Source organism: Stegostoma tigrinum, chromosome 27 (assembly GCF_030684315.1).
Source record: "Stegostoma tigrinum isolate sSteTig4 chromosome 27, sSteTig4.hap1, whole genome shotgun sequence".
Classification (NCBI taxonomy): domain Eukaryota; kingdom Metazoa; phylum Chordata; class Chondrichthyes; order Orectolobiformes; family Stegostomatidae; genus Stegostoma; species Stegostoma tigrinum.
This window is the reverse complement of record NC_081380.1, coordinates 3616663-3632361: the sequence shown is the minus strand read 5'-3', so window position 1 is coordinate 3632361 and position 15699 is coordinate 3616663. Positions and strand designations below refer to the sequence as shown.

The window sequence follows — 15699 nt, the reverse complement described above, 5'->3', positions numbered from 1 at the left end:
TTGTATTTAGGAGGAGCTAGTCTGTTCTGGTTTTGTTGATATTTCTTGGTCAGTTCCACAGCCTATGGCAATGTAGCATAAATCCAGTCTTTATCTCAGAGGATATTTTGATGTCTCTTCCATTGTGTTAACGTGGTTAACAGGTCTTAAGCTAACGTAACAATGCTGGAGAAATACAGCTAGTCTGGATGGATCTATGGCAAGAAAATAGAGCTAAAGCTTTGAGTCTGACTAACCCTTCATCGCTAGACTTGACACACTAACTTGATTTTTCTTTCCACATATTCTGCCAAATTTGGTGAGTTTTTCAGTCTTTTCTGTTTGTTTCAGATCTCCAGCACCACAATTCTTTGTGTCATTTTTTATTTACTTAAGTTAATTTAACCTAATTTAAGTTAATTTAATTTGGAACATAACAAACTCCTTTCTGCTACTTAAGTTCGCAAAGAATTATTTGTGGTTAATCCTTAACCACTTAATACAAGTAAGCCCCATTGTTATATTACAAAAGGTTGGTGGCAGCAAATCTACGCTTGGAAGATTCTGTCACAACCAGGAGACAGCTGTAGTCATATCTTACAACCCTGGGGGGATAAACTGAAAATTTCAGACCCGAAACTTGTCAGACTATTAGGTAAAAGATGTAAAAGGGTTAAAAAGGCCAAAATGTGTAAATAGGATAAAAGATGAAACTGACTTGTAGAAAAAATGAGGAGCCAACTGGCTCACTCCTGCCCCTATGTTAAGCCAAAGATAAACAGGAAGACTACAATCCAAAGGAAAATAATTTGCTGTATGAAACATAATTCTTTCCCATTAAAGTTTAATTAACTGTCCAAAATACTGCAGCTCTTACTTGGACAGATAATGAAACTTGTTCTTCTCCAAAATGCACACTAACAATCTGCCATTAAATGATCCTTCAATGCACAGACTGAATTCTTCAACAGGGAAACCATTTGGCCCATCATATCTGTGTCAGATTTTGAAAGAATTCCTAATGTAGTCATGTTCCCATTCCCTATCTCCTTAGCCCCACTTCTTTTCCTTTCCAGTTTTTATTGAATTTCAACTGAATCTGCTTCCAACCCCCTTTCAGGCAAATTGCTACCAATTTTTTGCTCCACATGCAGCCTCTGATTCTTCTGCTAATTATTGTAAATCCATAATAACAGGATTAGGTGGATATAAGGAGGAGTTGGTTCAATTAGGGACCAAATAAAGGATTTATACATGAAGTTGGGGGCATACCTGAAGTATGAAACAAATAATTTGCAACTGTCTTTACTGCTGCTCAGATCATAGTTGAAGAGGAGGAAATAAAGGAAGTAAATTTCATAAGGATGTGTTGGATTGACTGTCTGTGCCTAAAAATGAGAAGACATCAGGACAGCATTAGGCGCATCCTTGGAACAGTGATAAAGTTTATAGTATGTTAATTTGAGAACTTTTTAAAATGTTTTCATTGGATGTGTATGTTGCTGGCATTTATTGTCCATCCCTGGTTGCTCTGGTGAACTACCTTTCTGAATTGCTACAGTCCTTGAGGTATTAGATTAGATTCCCTACAGTATGGAAACAGGCCCTTTGGCCCAACATGTCCACACCACCCCTTGAAGCATCCCACCCAGACCTATCCCCCTATAACCCACACAGCCCTGAACACTACGGGCAATTTAGCATGGTTGATCCACCTGGCCTGCACATCTTTGGACTGTGGGAGGAAACCGGAGCACCCGGAGGAAAACCCACGCAGACACGGGGAGAATGTGCAAACTCCACACAGACGGTTGCCCGAGGCTGGAATCGAACCCGGGTCCCTGGCGCTGTGAGGCTGCAGTGCTAACCACTGAGCCACTGTGCTGTTACGTATGGTGGCATTATTGTGTGTTAGAGAGGGTATTCAAGGATTTTGATTCAGCCACGGAGAACAGTGATATATTTCCAAGTCAGGATTGTAAGTAGCTTGAAGCGAAATTTGCAGGTGATGGTAACACAGTGTGGAGCTGGTGAAACACAGCTGGCCAGGCAACATCAGAGGAGCAGGAAAGTTGACATTTCAGGTCAGGACCCTGGTGGTATTCTGTTGGCCTTCTCCTCCTAGATAGAAATGGTTGAGAGTTTGGGAAGCTTTCTAAGGAGCTTTATGAATTTCTGCAGTGCATCTTGTAGATGGTACACACTGCTGCTACAGTGCATCGGCAATGAAGGGAGTGAATGGTGCGGATGTGGTCCAGTCAAACAGGCTGTTTGTCCTAGATGAAACAGAGAAAATAGGAGTAGGAGTAACCAATTTAGCCCTTCAAGCCTGCTCCACCATTCAATAAGACTATGACTGATCATCTAATTCAGTACCCTGTTTCTGCTTTCTCTCTAAACGGTGAGACGGTGTCAAACGTCCTGTGTGTTGTTGGAGCTACACTTATCTAGGCAACTCATGAGTAGTTCATCATACTACTGATGTGTGCTTGGTAGATAGTGGACAAGCTTTAGAGCGAGAGGAGATGAGTTGCTCACCCAGGATTCCTAGCCTCTGACTTGCTGTAGTAGCCACACATTTATGTGATTAATCCAGTTCAGTTAACCCCTATGATGTTTATCGAATGCCAATATACAAAAAGCAGGACAAATCCAATTGAGTCAGTTACTACCCAATCAGCTTACTCTCAATCATTAGTAAAGTGATAGAAGGTGTCCCCAACAGTGACCTCAAACAGCACGTGCTCACTGATGCTCAGCGTGTATTCTGCCAGGGTCACACAGTTCCTGACCTCATTACAGCCTTGATTCAAATTTGGACAAAAGAGTTGAATTACCTGATCCCTGTAACACTGCATTTACTATTGCCCATCTACTTAACTTGCACATCTTTCGACTGTCTGAGAAAGCCAAAATATCTGGAGGAAACTCTCGATTCATGGGAGAATGTGCAAACTCCACATGGGCAGCCAGCCAAAGCTGGAATTAAACTTGAGTGTCTGGTGCTGTGAGGCAGCTGTGCTGCCCATGTTTAAATATGTGATTTTGTGGTCTGGTAAGTAGTTAGTCATGTGAATAAAGTTTGGGAGGAAGCAGGAAACAGTTGGCTGAATCCACACAAAAAAAACCAATCCGAGTGGCTGTTGCAGAGATAGTTGATAAAATGTGGAGCTGGAGGAGCACAGCAGGTCAGACAGCTTCTGAGGAGCAGGAAAGTTGGCATTTCAGGTCTGGACAATTCATCAGGACTCCAGGTCTGCATTTGGAGCTAAGTATGGGAGTTCAGCATACTTACGAACTTTGATGTCCGTTAGGGTGAAGAAAAAATATTTGTTGAGAGTGTGGACCCTTCGAAGAATAAAGAGCAGTGGAGGTCCTTTGTAGGTCTTGGAGAGAGAGGCTCTGAGCTGAGGCAGGGCTGACTGTAATGAGAGAAGATGTCAGTGCATGGCTGTGAGCGTAGTGCTGAGGATCTGCAAGGAGAAACATTTCTGAATGAACTGTAGATAACGGTTGTTGCGGTTTGGTCCAAATTGGGATGGTCTGAACATTGTTTGGAGTCCATGGGGTATAAGCTGGCTGTGTAGGCAGGTACTAAAGAAGGAGACGTGGCTGTAGTAGCAGGTTTGTTTCAGGGTGTTGTCGAAGAGCTTCAGGGCAGAGGAGGTAACCAGGGGCTGAAATGGGAGAGAAACCCACTAGGCTCTCTTCAGAGGGAGGAGATCTTCTTCTTCAAGGCGGGCATCTTTGGAACAGGCTTTGCAGTATGGTTTTTAGTGACTGGGACACAGAAAGGGCTGCAGATGCTGGAAGTCAAAGTTGATAAAAGGTGAAGCTGGAGGAGGACAGCAGGTCAGACTGCATCTGAGGAGCAGGAAAGTCGACGTTTCAGGTCTGGACCCTTCAACAGGACTGACCTGGTTCCATCGTCCTTCTAAAATGGGAACCACTTCTCCCCCAGGCACCCTATTCTTTAAGCAGATGACCTGATATTGTTCGAGACGTGGTCATGGCATTGTTTAATGTGCAGCCATCAGACTGTATATTTTGTATGGCCTCTTGAGACTGTATCACATTGCCATAAAGTTACATATTTTTCACACCATGCTTAGAACAGGTGATGGCCAAGTGCTTTTACACTGGACTTTTAATCGAGAGACCAAAGTAATAGTTTGAGGACCTTGGCTCAAATCCTGCAACGGCTGATAGTGGAACTGGAATTTTAAAAAATCTGGAATTAAGAGTCTGCTGATGATTGTGAATCCGTCGTCAGGAAAAATCCATCTGGTTCACTAATGTCCTTTAGGGAACAAAATTGCCATCCTCACCTGGTCTGGCCTACATGTAACTCCAGACCCACAGCAATGTGGTTGACTCTTAACTGCCCTCTGAGCAATAAATGCTGGCCCACCCAGCTACGCTCTCATCCGCTGATGGATATTAACAAAAACCACGCAGCTGCCTGCTGCACATGACTGCCTTATGGGTGAGGCTGTGAATTGTCCAAGTGCGTTCAGAATGAATGTTTGCAATAAATGATCTAATGTTAATTTAGATTCTTCGAGCAGTTTCCAATTAATGTGATTCAGAGGATGTGTTTCTGAAATAAAAATTGAGGGATTCAGCAGTGAATTCAGAAAAGAATTCTTGTTTCTGGGCTAATGGGCTCCACACTGATACCTGCTGGCAGCCTGATAAGGACAATCATCCCAAACATCCCTCAGAGAAAATCTACCCTGGTGCATCCAGTTTAGGATTGATTGGTAATAAACAGAGGCAATATAATAGTTTCACTGGCCAAGACCTGGGAGACACTGTTGGCCGCTAACTATGATGTACCACTAGTCATCCTGTGGGTGAACCAAGCAGTCTGGGACCTGGTGACGGGAGGTTTGCTGCTCTGAACAGTAGTTACCAAGGCTTCAGGCTCCTTCAAGATCAAATATCAGCAGCAGCAGGAGGGTCCAAACTGTCCTGCCATTACCCCTGGACTGGCATCAGAGGACGATTATCACCACCAGTGCTAGGAAGGGCAACAAGAGTAGGAACCCAGCCAAGAACAACAGGCCAGGCATCCTCAAGGTCACCAGGTATAGTGGGATCTGGAGGCTGGGGAGGAAAGTCCAGGTGGCCCAAAGAGCAGGAATGGATCTAGCGGCAGGCGCTGAATCACGTGACAGGAAGGATGCCCAGCCACAGCTGGCACATGAGAGTGGCACTGGGAGCCCAAAGCAAGAGGCTGGAAAATGGAGAAGGTGTCAAACCCTACAGTGAAAATGAATCAACCAGAAAAATAGAGAAATATCCTCACTGTTCTCATACTGAGAATAAAAAATGATACCTGAGCACTGTTTGTGAAATTCATCTGTTGAATACTTTGGAAACAGTGTTATCCTTTATGTTGGAAGAACTAGCACTTGTGTTAAACAGTGGACAGGACATTATTTGACAATGACATTAGGCACTGAACTGTCAATAGTGCCGAACCATTACTCATATGTGACTTGACCATAAACACACTGCAAAAATCCTCAGCAAAGCTCGAAATTTAAAGCACTATTATTGTGTTGAATCTATCCACAGAATGCTTGTAGCCTCAGCCAGCAAGCATGTTCAAGACAGAGATGGATAGATTTTTGTCTTCTAAAGATCAAGAGATTTAGGATAGTGCAGGAAAATGGCAGAAATTTAAGCATGTAATCAGCTATGTCTAGTTGAATGGCAGAGCAGGCTCAAGGGCCAGAATGGCCGACTAATCAATTTTCTCCATTGCAAAAATATTCCTCGTAACTTCAACATTATTTTCTAACTCCCTATGCACAATGTCCAATTACATCCATGGCAAGGACCATCCTTGCTCCTTCAACCCAAAAGACAAGAATTTCCCTACCAATTAAAAACTGTGGCCAGATTTTTCCTTTTATGGTTAAACTGAGGGGTTTGAGTCATAGAGTCAGTCAGCATGGAAACAGATCCTTCAGTCTAACCAATCCATGCCGGACATAATCCCAAACTAAATTAGTCTTACCGCCTGCACTTGGCCCAATTCCTTCCAAACATTTCTTATTCGTGTACTTATCCAAATGTCTTTTAAACATTGTAACTGTATCCATATTCACCACATCCTCTGGAAGTTCATTCCATACACAAACCAATCTCTACACTAAAGAATTGCCCTGTATGCCCTTTGTTAAATCTTTCTCCTCTCACCTTAAAAATATACCCTCTAGTCTTGAAATTCCCCATCCTGGGGAAAAGACACCTGTCATTCACTTTATCTATACCCCTCATAATTTTATAAACTTCTAAAAGCTTTACAAGTGGCAGATGGTTTTCCACCAGCTACCCTCTGATGTTTATTCGTGCCCCAAATCAGGACAGATTGAGGCCCCTCCCACTCCCTATAACTAGCTGGGAAGGCAGTTACTTTTGTCATTTACTAGGAAGGCAATTAATTGGTCTCATGTCAGGAAGAGGCCATTAGTTCATCAATTGACCAGTTCAGAACGTCGAATGACTCTGAGTCAGGAAAGATGGTCCTGGGTCTTCCTGCCCTGAATTTAATTCCTGAGGTGGTAGGAAGTGGGTAGGTATCTCCCCAGTGCCAACTTGCCTGACTCTTTGCCCTTTAAAGCACCTTGCCCACCAGTTCTGAGAGGTACAAATGCTGGCAAGTATTCTATTTCATAAAATTTTGAAGATTTTTAAAACAATGTTTGATATTGTTTGCTTTTACAGCACTTTTGCCATAAATTAATAAACAAGTCACCTGGCAGTTGACCATATTTATCCGACTGGACTCAATAGTTGGCCGTCTTACAGATGGTAGTGGCCCAGTTGAATAGGCACCATAGCTCGGTAGGACACCACTGGCTGAGAGAGCAATTCCCGAAGAACGTTCTTGAAGGGATAGCTTCCTGCTAGACAGTTTAGGCCGTGAGGCTATCTTCTTTGTCACACTGCTCACACTCTTGTAGATTCTGGTGTTGTCCTCACTTACTCCATTGGTGTGAGTCTCTTGTTTAACTTTAGACTGGTCTGAGTCCTTGACCCCAGTGCTCTGGCATCCTGTCCCAACATACCTTAAAGAGGGATCCTCAGATACCTGCACAGCAGCCACCTGCTGCGCCAGGTGCTCCTGTTGAAGCTCTGCCACTTTATCCATCTCTGTATCTTCTTCTACATATTCCTTTTCTGGATCTGAGGTTGACATCATCAAATGTGTGGAACGGACTAGGCAGAGAAAGCTTTGAAAGCCAATAATTCACTATCATGAAGTTTTCTTTGGTTAATGGATTTCCAATGTCCTATTGATCTGAAATAAAGAGTGCATCATTAGCATCAGAAAGAGAGCACGGATAAAGATTCAGTTTATAATAACTAATTTACTAACACATAATCCACAGCATCACATTATAAAGGAATATATCATTCTGGTTTAAGAATTTGGACTTAACATAGAGGCAAATGATTTTTTGTAATGATTTTTTGTTATCAGTTCTGTGAAGGCTTTTTTAAAAAAGGTATCAGAAAGTAATTTGGATAAGTGAACTAAAAACATTACTTCCAGAAAGCATGTGACTTAAGTTAGCAAAATAACAATGGAGTTAATTGATTGAATGTTTACAATGTTGAGTCTGATGACATACAGAAAAACAAATGGTGCAGAGAAACTAATAGTTCAGAACAACATGTGCATCTTAGCAGTTCATTAGTTTGTAGATTCACCACATTTTGAGAGTTAATCAAAATCTCCCAGCTGTCAGAATAGAAGAAAAAACCCAGGCTCCCAGTCTTAAGGCCATTAAAACAGACAGAGACCGTTCAGGAAGAAATTAAAGAGCTATGATAGCAGTGATGCTTCATTGGGACTGAATATCTAATAAGTGGTAATGCTGTGGGAAAAGGTTGATTGTTTGTTTCTGCTGATTATGTTAAAACCTTTCTAAACTGTCATATGCATATAGATACTAGGATCTGCAGATGCTGGAGAATGTGAGGCAACAAGGTGTAGAGCTGGATGAACACAGCAGGCCAAGCAGCATCAGAGGAGCAGGAAAGCTGACGTTTCGGGCCAAGAAACCTCAGCCTTCCTGCTCCTCTGATGCTGCTTGTCCTGCTGTGTTCATCCAGCTCTACACCTTGTTATCTCATATGCAGATAGATTTTTTTTCTTTTCTGAGTAATAAACGTCAGTTACTCTGTTAAATAATAGTGGTAGCCTCATGTCAAGATAATCAATGACTAATCACCATGGTAGCCAAACAGGAAAAGTAAAACTTATGATCCATTAAGCTAGGTTTCATTCCGGGATCAGACTTATCTATTATTACCATTTGTTGGGATCACAGAATACAATAGGATTGGGGAAAACATTAGCTCAGTGAAAATGTGTCCAATCAATTAGTCACACTCTCCCACTCATTCTCAAAGTATTCGCCAATCCAATTCCACTTTGGAAATTATGATAGAATCTGCTGCCAACAATCTTGAGGCAATGCGCTTCAGATCACAACAATTTACTTCATTTTTTAAAATCCTAATCGGCCCTGAAATTCTTTTGCCAAATAGGTTGGATTATTTTAATTATTTTTGTCTATTTGGGATTGAATTGAATATAAAGACATTATATATATGCACATTGTAGATGAAATTATTGCAATGCCTGATTGTTCATTCACTCCACAATCATTTTTAAACCATTCTACCCTTAATCATTAACTGAAAGTACAGTTCTGTAATGGGTCAGTGGGATATATAAACTGGGGAACTTCATCTTGCTGTTTAACAGTCTCCATATACAGACAGTGAGACTGTACTTTTGCCTGATTTTACCAAATATGTAAACAGAGAGCGAAACTAATCGGTTTGTAAAATAAGTGGATCCAATCCCATCAGTTTTCCACCGCATTAGTTTAAAATCTCACCATTCCTTCATGTAAAATTAAAATTTGTTTGAGAACAATTCATGGTATTAATCAGGCATCACACAGAGAAAAATTTGGACATCTCTGGAACCACTTCTCATGAACAAGTGGAGTTTATACACTGGAAACTCCTGGATAAAGTGAGTCACAAGGATGATAAAATACACACAGTCTGAATAAGAGTTCGAATTATACATTTAGACAGGCGAATGGAACAATACATTATTCCAGAGAGCTCAGGGGAAAAGCATAGAAATCAAAATGAAAACTAGACTAACGGAGGCCCTGCAACTGAAATGTATTAATGTGTAAGGTAATTAAAGAAATCAGAGCAACTAGCAACAGTGTAGCTCCGCATAATTAGAAGTAACCGCATATTATTCTAACTTCTCCTTCCTATTGCAATTTCAATTAATGCAATGCAGTCAAAACCGAAAGTGATGTGCTACATATTTTCCAAAGCTTTGTATGATATTTTGGGAAGAAATGGAACCATATATAACAAATAGCTCTAATTACCTTGAGGTTAGGATTTTACTGAGTTACACTCCAGAGGCTCCAGCCGGCAGAATAATTAAACACACAAGATCTGTTAGCCTGTGAAGGCACTAGGCAGCCTCCAGCTCCTGACACCCACATGAATTTCTGAGTTAGCTCAATGTGATTAAAAAACATACTTTAAAATCCTCTGCTGCCTGTGGTTTCGACAGTTGAAAACTCCTCTCTTCCTTTGGGCATTCTCACTACCTGGGAATTTCTAATCCCCAACATGAAGTGAGATAATTAACGAATCAGCTTCAATACGTCCCTGTATTCAGCAATGCAGCAGTGAATCAGTGCAACAGCAGCTCCACCGCTCCTGAGTCCTGCTGCCGATGTTCCCTCAGTTTCAGTAGCTAACAATCCAGCAAAAAGTGTAGCATTTCATGTCATCAAATCTTGCAGGAGAGGGAGGGTTTCAACTCAATCTATGCTCCAAGACACCATTAAAAGACTGTAACACAACTCATTTCCCTGACCCTACGCTCCACCACCTTCTGCATTCAGCCCAACATCTTCACTCATTTCCACACCTCTAGCATGACACACCTTCGCCTGCCACTACCTATTCTCAGTAGTCGAAAGGGGCTGTTTCCTCTGCAACACTCTAGCCCATTCCTTAAACACCCCAAATATCCAAGCCCCTTCCCATTTAAATTTACTTTCTTGCATCTCACCACCCAGGGACCAAATCATTCCTGCCATATGAAACTGTGATTTGCTCACACTTGATTTAGTCAACTGTATTCACTGTTCACAGTATGGTTTACTCTGCATCAAGGAGACCAAATACAGATTAAGTAACCACTTTATGGCACAACTAAATTCTGTCCACAATCATGACTTGAGCTTCTGATCATCTCTCATTATCAGAATCTATCCCCCTCAGGCTCTGACCTCTTTGGCTTCTTACACTGTTGCAGTGAAGTTCAGTATCAGATTGATGCACACCAACTATCCCTTCATTCAAAACTGTTAAGTCCTTTGCCCTAAATAGTGTGTTGAACAATTTTGAATCATAATCACTGTCCCTTGTCCTTTGGGATTGAGGCTCTTGGTCATGATAATGCTCATGTCATTCTGACTGCTCTCTGTCCATCTTTACTTCCTTTCCTTAATCCATTACCATCTCCATATGTCTTGCACCTTCATAATTCTTTTTATCATTTAATGTCTCCTGCCTACAGCCTTTCACACTCCTCTTTTGTTCTTCCTTACTTTCCCATTCTATACATACTTAAAAGCCAAAGGAATAAGCCATGAAAAAAGCTGTAATGCTTGGAAATGAAATTACTGGTTGAACTAAATTTCCATTTTGAAGGATACAAGATGAGTCAGATCGGTATATCTCATTCGTCAGCTTTGCTGTATTTTCCTTCTGCGATTACATCTCAAACCCTTTCCAGTTCTGAAGAAAAGTCGACACAATTCAATAACTCTCGCTTTCTCCAATGATGATGCCCGACCCGCTGTGTACTTCTAGCTTTTTCTGCTTTTATTCATTTATGTACTATGTCTATAAAAATGGTCAGGCCCTTAAAGAAACAATTTCAGCAATGTCTATTTTGAGTACTAACCCTCAACATCCATGCCATTTTGAGGGATACAATTTTCAATTTCCAGAACTCCTTGCGTGAAAACGACCCCTAATTTCATGCCTAAATTCCTTGTTTTCAATGTGAAGTTGTTAGCCTCTTGTTCTGAGTTCCATCACCAGAAGATTTTTTTAATTATTTGAAGCAGAGGAATAGGTCATAAAGTACAGATAGCATGTCACATTCCGGTCTGTACAGATAAAACAATATATTCTCCACTCTGATGTGAGTTCCTAAGTATGGAAAATGTGCCGTAATGTAAATGCACTATAAATTTTCCAAAATAGAAGGCTTTGTGGATCAGATATTTGATACTTAAACAGTTCACATACGTACATAAGGTGACATGAAAAGATGTAATCTCCCCTCTTTAAACTACTTAAACATTCTGTGCAATCTCAAGGCACAAACTATGACTGTATATTAATCAGTGGTCAGAATGGAACTGTTACACTGAGCCAATACATCTTGTACAAACATGCAGTGAGTAAATCACCAGTCTAGTAACCTACATGAGCTCATGTTCAAATTCCACCATGGCAGTTTGAGGTTTTGAGAATTTGGTTAAAGAATTAATCTGATCTCAGTGAATAATTGCAATGTTAGTGGATTGGTATAAAATCTTACGTATTCATTAATGGAAATCCTGTACCCCATTTTCAGTTTGGTTTTTGAATGTACATAGGATTGCTTGCCCTCTGGAACAATTGAACAGCATTCGCATATCATTCACATTCACCACCTTTTCAGAACAACTAGGAATGCCATGGTCGCCAGCAATGCCTATGTCCTGAGAATGACTGCTTTAGATTCAACATTTTGAATCCTGAAATCAGTTCACATCTCTGCAATGATGTCTCTGCAACCTGGAAGCTAGGAAGGAGAGATGACAGAACAGCTTACATATTGCAGGAATGGCCAGGAATTCAATGCAGGTTAACTTTACTGAGGAGCTAGGGTCAAATGAATACCCTCCACTCACAGGAACAGGTTGAAACAACTATAAAATAATCTGGATTTCAATACTGCACTATTCTAGTTCCACTCCCAGTCTGCTCCTGTGGCATACCTGCCCATCTTTTCTCAGCTTTCAAACAGATTTTCAGTCAGGTTGGATTCCTCCTAGTGTCATTATATACTAACCGGCGAGAGGTGAGACAGGGATCAACATACTGGCGAAACTACAACCATATTGAAACATTGGTTTCTTGCATTGAACAAGGTGCCTCTTTTTTCACATAATAATTTACCTCTCTCTCTCACACCCTAGATACCCTCTTCCTCTTAAGTCATCTCTCTCTCTCAAACCCTGCCCACCCACCTCTCCCCCTTTCCCACAACCTGACCCTCCCTCCCCAACCCTGAACTGCCCCCAACACCCCACCCTCCTCTCCCACTCTGAAACCCCCTCACACTCTTCCTCCCTCTTACACCCAGTCCCCTCTTCCATATTCCAACATCTCACCTACACCCTGACCCCTCCTCCGCACCACGATCCACTCTCTCTCCCTCACAGCCCAATTCCTCTCTCTATCCCAAACTGTGATTCCCCTCCATCTCTCATACCATGATCCTCCTTCTTGCCCACACTCTGACACAACTCTCTTTCCCCACTCAGATTCCCCTGTGTCCCCCATGGTCCCATCCCTCTCTCACTTCCTCCTCACATCCTAATCCCTCTTTTCCTCCCTTTCTCCTTCACGCAGATACCTTGATTCATCTGTTATACTCCAATCCCTGACTTTCTCATTCCAGTTCCTCTCTCTGTCTTCCTCTCTCCCCACACCCAACAATGCCTCTCTCTCCTCCTCCTCCAATCTCTTTCTATCCACCTCCACAATCTGATCTGTTTCCCACCCCCACCCCGACCTCTCTATGTCCCACACTCTAAGCCCTGTCTCAGCAACCTCACCTTCTGTCTCAGCACTGTGGACTGAAAAGGAGTGTCCAATTTCCCACTATTTCCAGTTGGTTCTAGCAGCATGCCTGATAACCAAATGTAAACATTGGCTGAAACCCTATAATAGACCTGTACTCAGGCCTCTCCTGGATGTTCAGTAAGTTTAGGCAATGATTTAGCTTTGATATAGCATCTTTTACACCAACATCTGTGGTATCATCAAAATGCAAACCTGCTAACCACGAGAAATCCCCACTGTCTTTGTAATGGAGTAATTAACAAACAGGTTTATTAACACCTGGTGTAAAATAAATCACTCCAAATTGCAGCAATGTGTCACTATCGTGAAATGTCAACGGAGAGCTGCTCTGGGGTTTGTTCCCCTCACTACAATACTCCAGACGGAGAAACAGCAAGTTGTTCAAAATGCAACAGGTGCTGTGGTAGGCGGTTTCAAATACAAGTACTAATGGGCTGAATATTCTGGGCTGCTCTCATTGAACTCAACACCTTTTTGAGATGCATTATAATCCAGCTGAGCAGTAATTCTCCCTGGTATTCAGAGTAGTTAATGATTGTGTAGAAGCGACTCTTTGATCCCCGTACTGTAAATTAGGCTTCACTTTTAGACCAACAAAATAAGCCAGCGGGGCGTATTTGTCACTTTGCTATTTGACAATCAATGTGTTAGGTTACAGTGAATCACAAGTACTTGCTCTAATTACTGAGAAAGCTCAGCAAAGCACATCCAGTAGTGGGTACAAAGGGCTTGGTGTCAGGATGAGTTTCTGAAAACATTTCACCATGTGGCAGTTTCTAGACTCCCAGCCTGATGCTTATGCCTAAAGGAGGGCTGCGGGCAGGGCAACGGTAGATAGAATTTCATGGATGATCCTGTTCACAGCCTGTGAGGGCAAGGAGTGCCGCAAAGGGAAATGTTCCAATCCATCAGGAGCTGTCATTTCATTCTGAAGCTGCAGCCCCCCTGACGCTGTAATCTTCCAAATGTGAAGAACAGAAAAGTGCTTGCATTTGTATTTTGCCCCCTGCCTGCCCCCTCTCCCTTTCAGGATGATCACAATATGTTTCACAGTATAATGAGGTACTTTTAAAATGTGGCCACTGTAATAATGGAGGAATCGCAGTAACCAGTCCACACACAGCAAGATCTTACAAATAGCTATGTGAGGGTGACTAAATAATCTGTCGTTATCTTGGTTTCATGAATGAACATTTGGCCAAGAGAACTTTCTTGTTCCACAAAACAGTAGCCATGTATCTTTGCTTAATGTCTCATCTGAGAGGTGGCCTTCTCAGACAATGTAGCATTACCCTTGCTACTGCACTGGAAGTGTCAGATTCAGGCATATACTCCAATTCCTTATTAACTGTGACAGCTCTATTCAGAAAGATAAACAGCTGAGTTCAACTTCAGAGCAGTACTCCTGCACACGTGGCTGCAATCGGAGGGGGCTCCACAAAAAAAAATACATTGTACTTGAGCTCATTCATTGGCCCTTCCCCATCAATGTTGAACACAAAGCTCAAGGTGCAGTTAATCAGTGCCTGAATTTCCCCAGAAACAAGAACTGTCTTAATTATCTCAGCACGAATTCAGCTATCGTCAAGAATTGCAGCTGATGTCTTTCTTTTCAAACAGAATCTTAACAGTAATGATTCCAAGCAAAACCCTGATGATGGTTCAACCTGCAACAGGAAGCAACTCTCAATATATTGGAAATTTTTGAAGAAATCAGATGAAAAATAAATGAGCAATTGTATAAGAGAATTAGGTACAATGGGAAAGGCATGATCCCAAATAACTGTGTTTCACAACTAAATTTTTCAGAAAAATGACACAATGCATATGTTTTGATTTGTAACCAATCAAAAGGACAATGCATCAATATTTATGACATATTTTGAAAATAACACATCACGCTGTACAATCATGCTGAAACTGTGAATCATATCAATCTTTAATACTGTACATCAGATTTCAACTAAGACTTCACCTGATAAAGGGGCAGTGCTTCAAAAGCTTGTGATTTCAAATAAACCTGTTGAACTATAACCTGGTGTTTTTCATACATTCGTAGAATCACACAGCACGGAAACAGGCACTTTGGCTTTTGGCAAAGAGAAATTATTGTCTTCTTTTTTGGGTGTATGGAATCTTCTCAATGATCATTTCAGTTGTATCAATTCATAGAGGCCAAAAACACAGTGAGTATTGTTGACATTATGAATAGCAACAACACTGAGGTTGAGATAACAAAGTGTAGAGCTGGATGAACACAGCAGGCCAAGCAGCATCTTAGGAGCACAAAAGCTGACGTTTCGGGCCTGGACCCTTCATCAGAAAGGGGGGATGGGGAAAGGATTCTGAATTAAATAGGGACACAGGGGGTGGCGGACTGAAGATGGATAGTGGAGAAGATAGGTGGAGAGGAGAGTATAGGTGGGAAGGTAGGGAGGGGATAGGTCAGTCCAGGGAGGACAGACAGGTCAAGGGGGCGGGATGAGGTTAGGTAAGAAGGAAATGGAGGTGCGGCTTGAGGTGGGAGGAGGGGATAGGTGAGAGGAAGAACAGGTTAGGGAGGCGGGGTCAAGCTGGGCTGGTTTTGGGATGCAGTGGGGGGAGGGGAAGGGAAGGGGTGGATTTTGAAGCTGGTGAAATCCACATTGATACCATTGGGCTGCAGGGTTCCCAAGCAGAATATGAGTTGCTGCTCCTGCAACCTACAGGTGGCATCAT

At 42.0% G+C, this 15699-nt stretch overlaps 1 protein-coding gene across 9 annotated transcripts in view; it reads right to left on the bottom strand.

The window, feature by feature from the left end:
- Window positions 1–15699, bottom strand: part of camkk1a (calcium/calmodulin-dependent protein kinase kinase 1, alpha a) — a 302104-nt gene that overhangs the window by 108229 nt on the left and 178176 nt on the right. For 8 of the 9 annotated variants that reach the window (XM_059655225.1, XM_059655220.1, XM_048557282.2 and 5 more), the window contains one exon: window positions 6749–7294. In XM_059655225.1, the coding sequence (XP_059511208.1) occupies window positions 6749–7195 (447 nt within the window). In that variant the 5' untranslated portion in view covers window positions 7196–7294. Of the gene's footprint in view, window positions 1–6748; window positions 7295–9425; window positions 9787–15699 lie in introns of those variants that run through there. The other variant, XM_059655223.1, reaches the window with a different exon arrangement.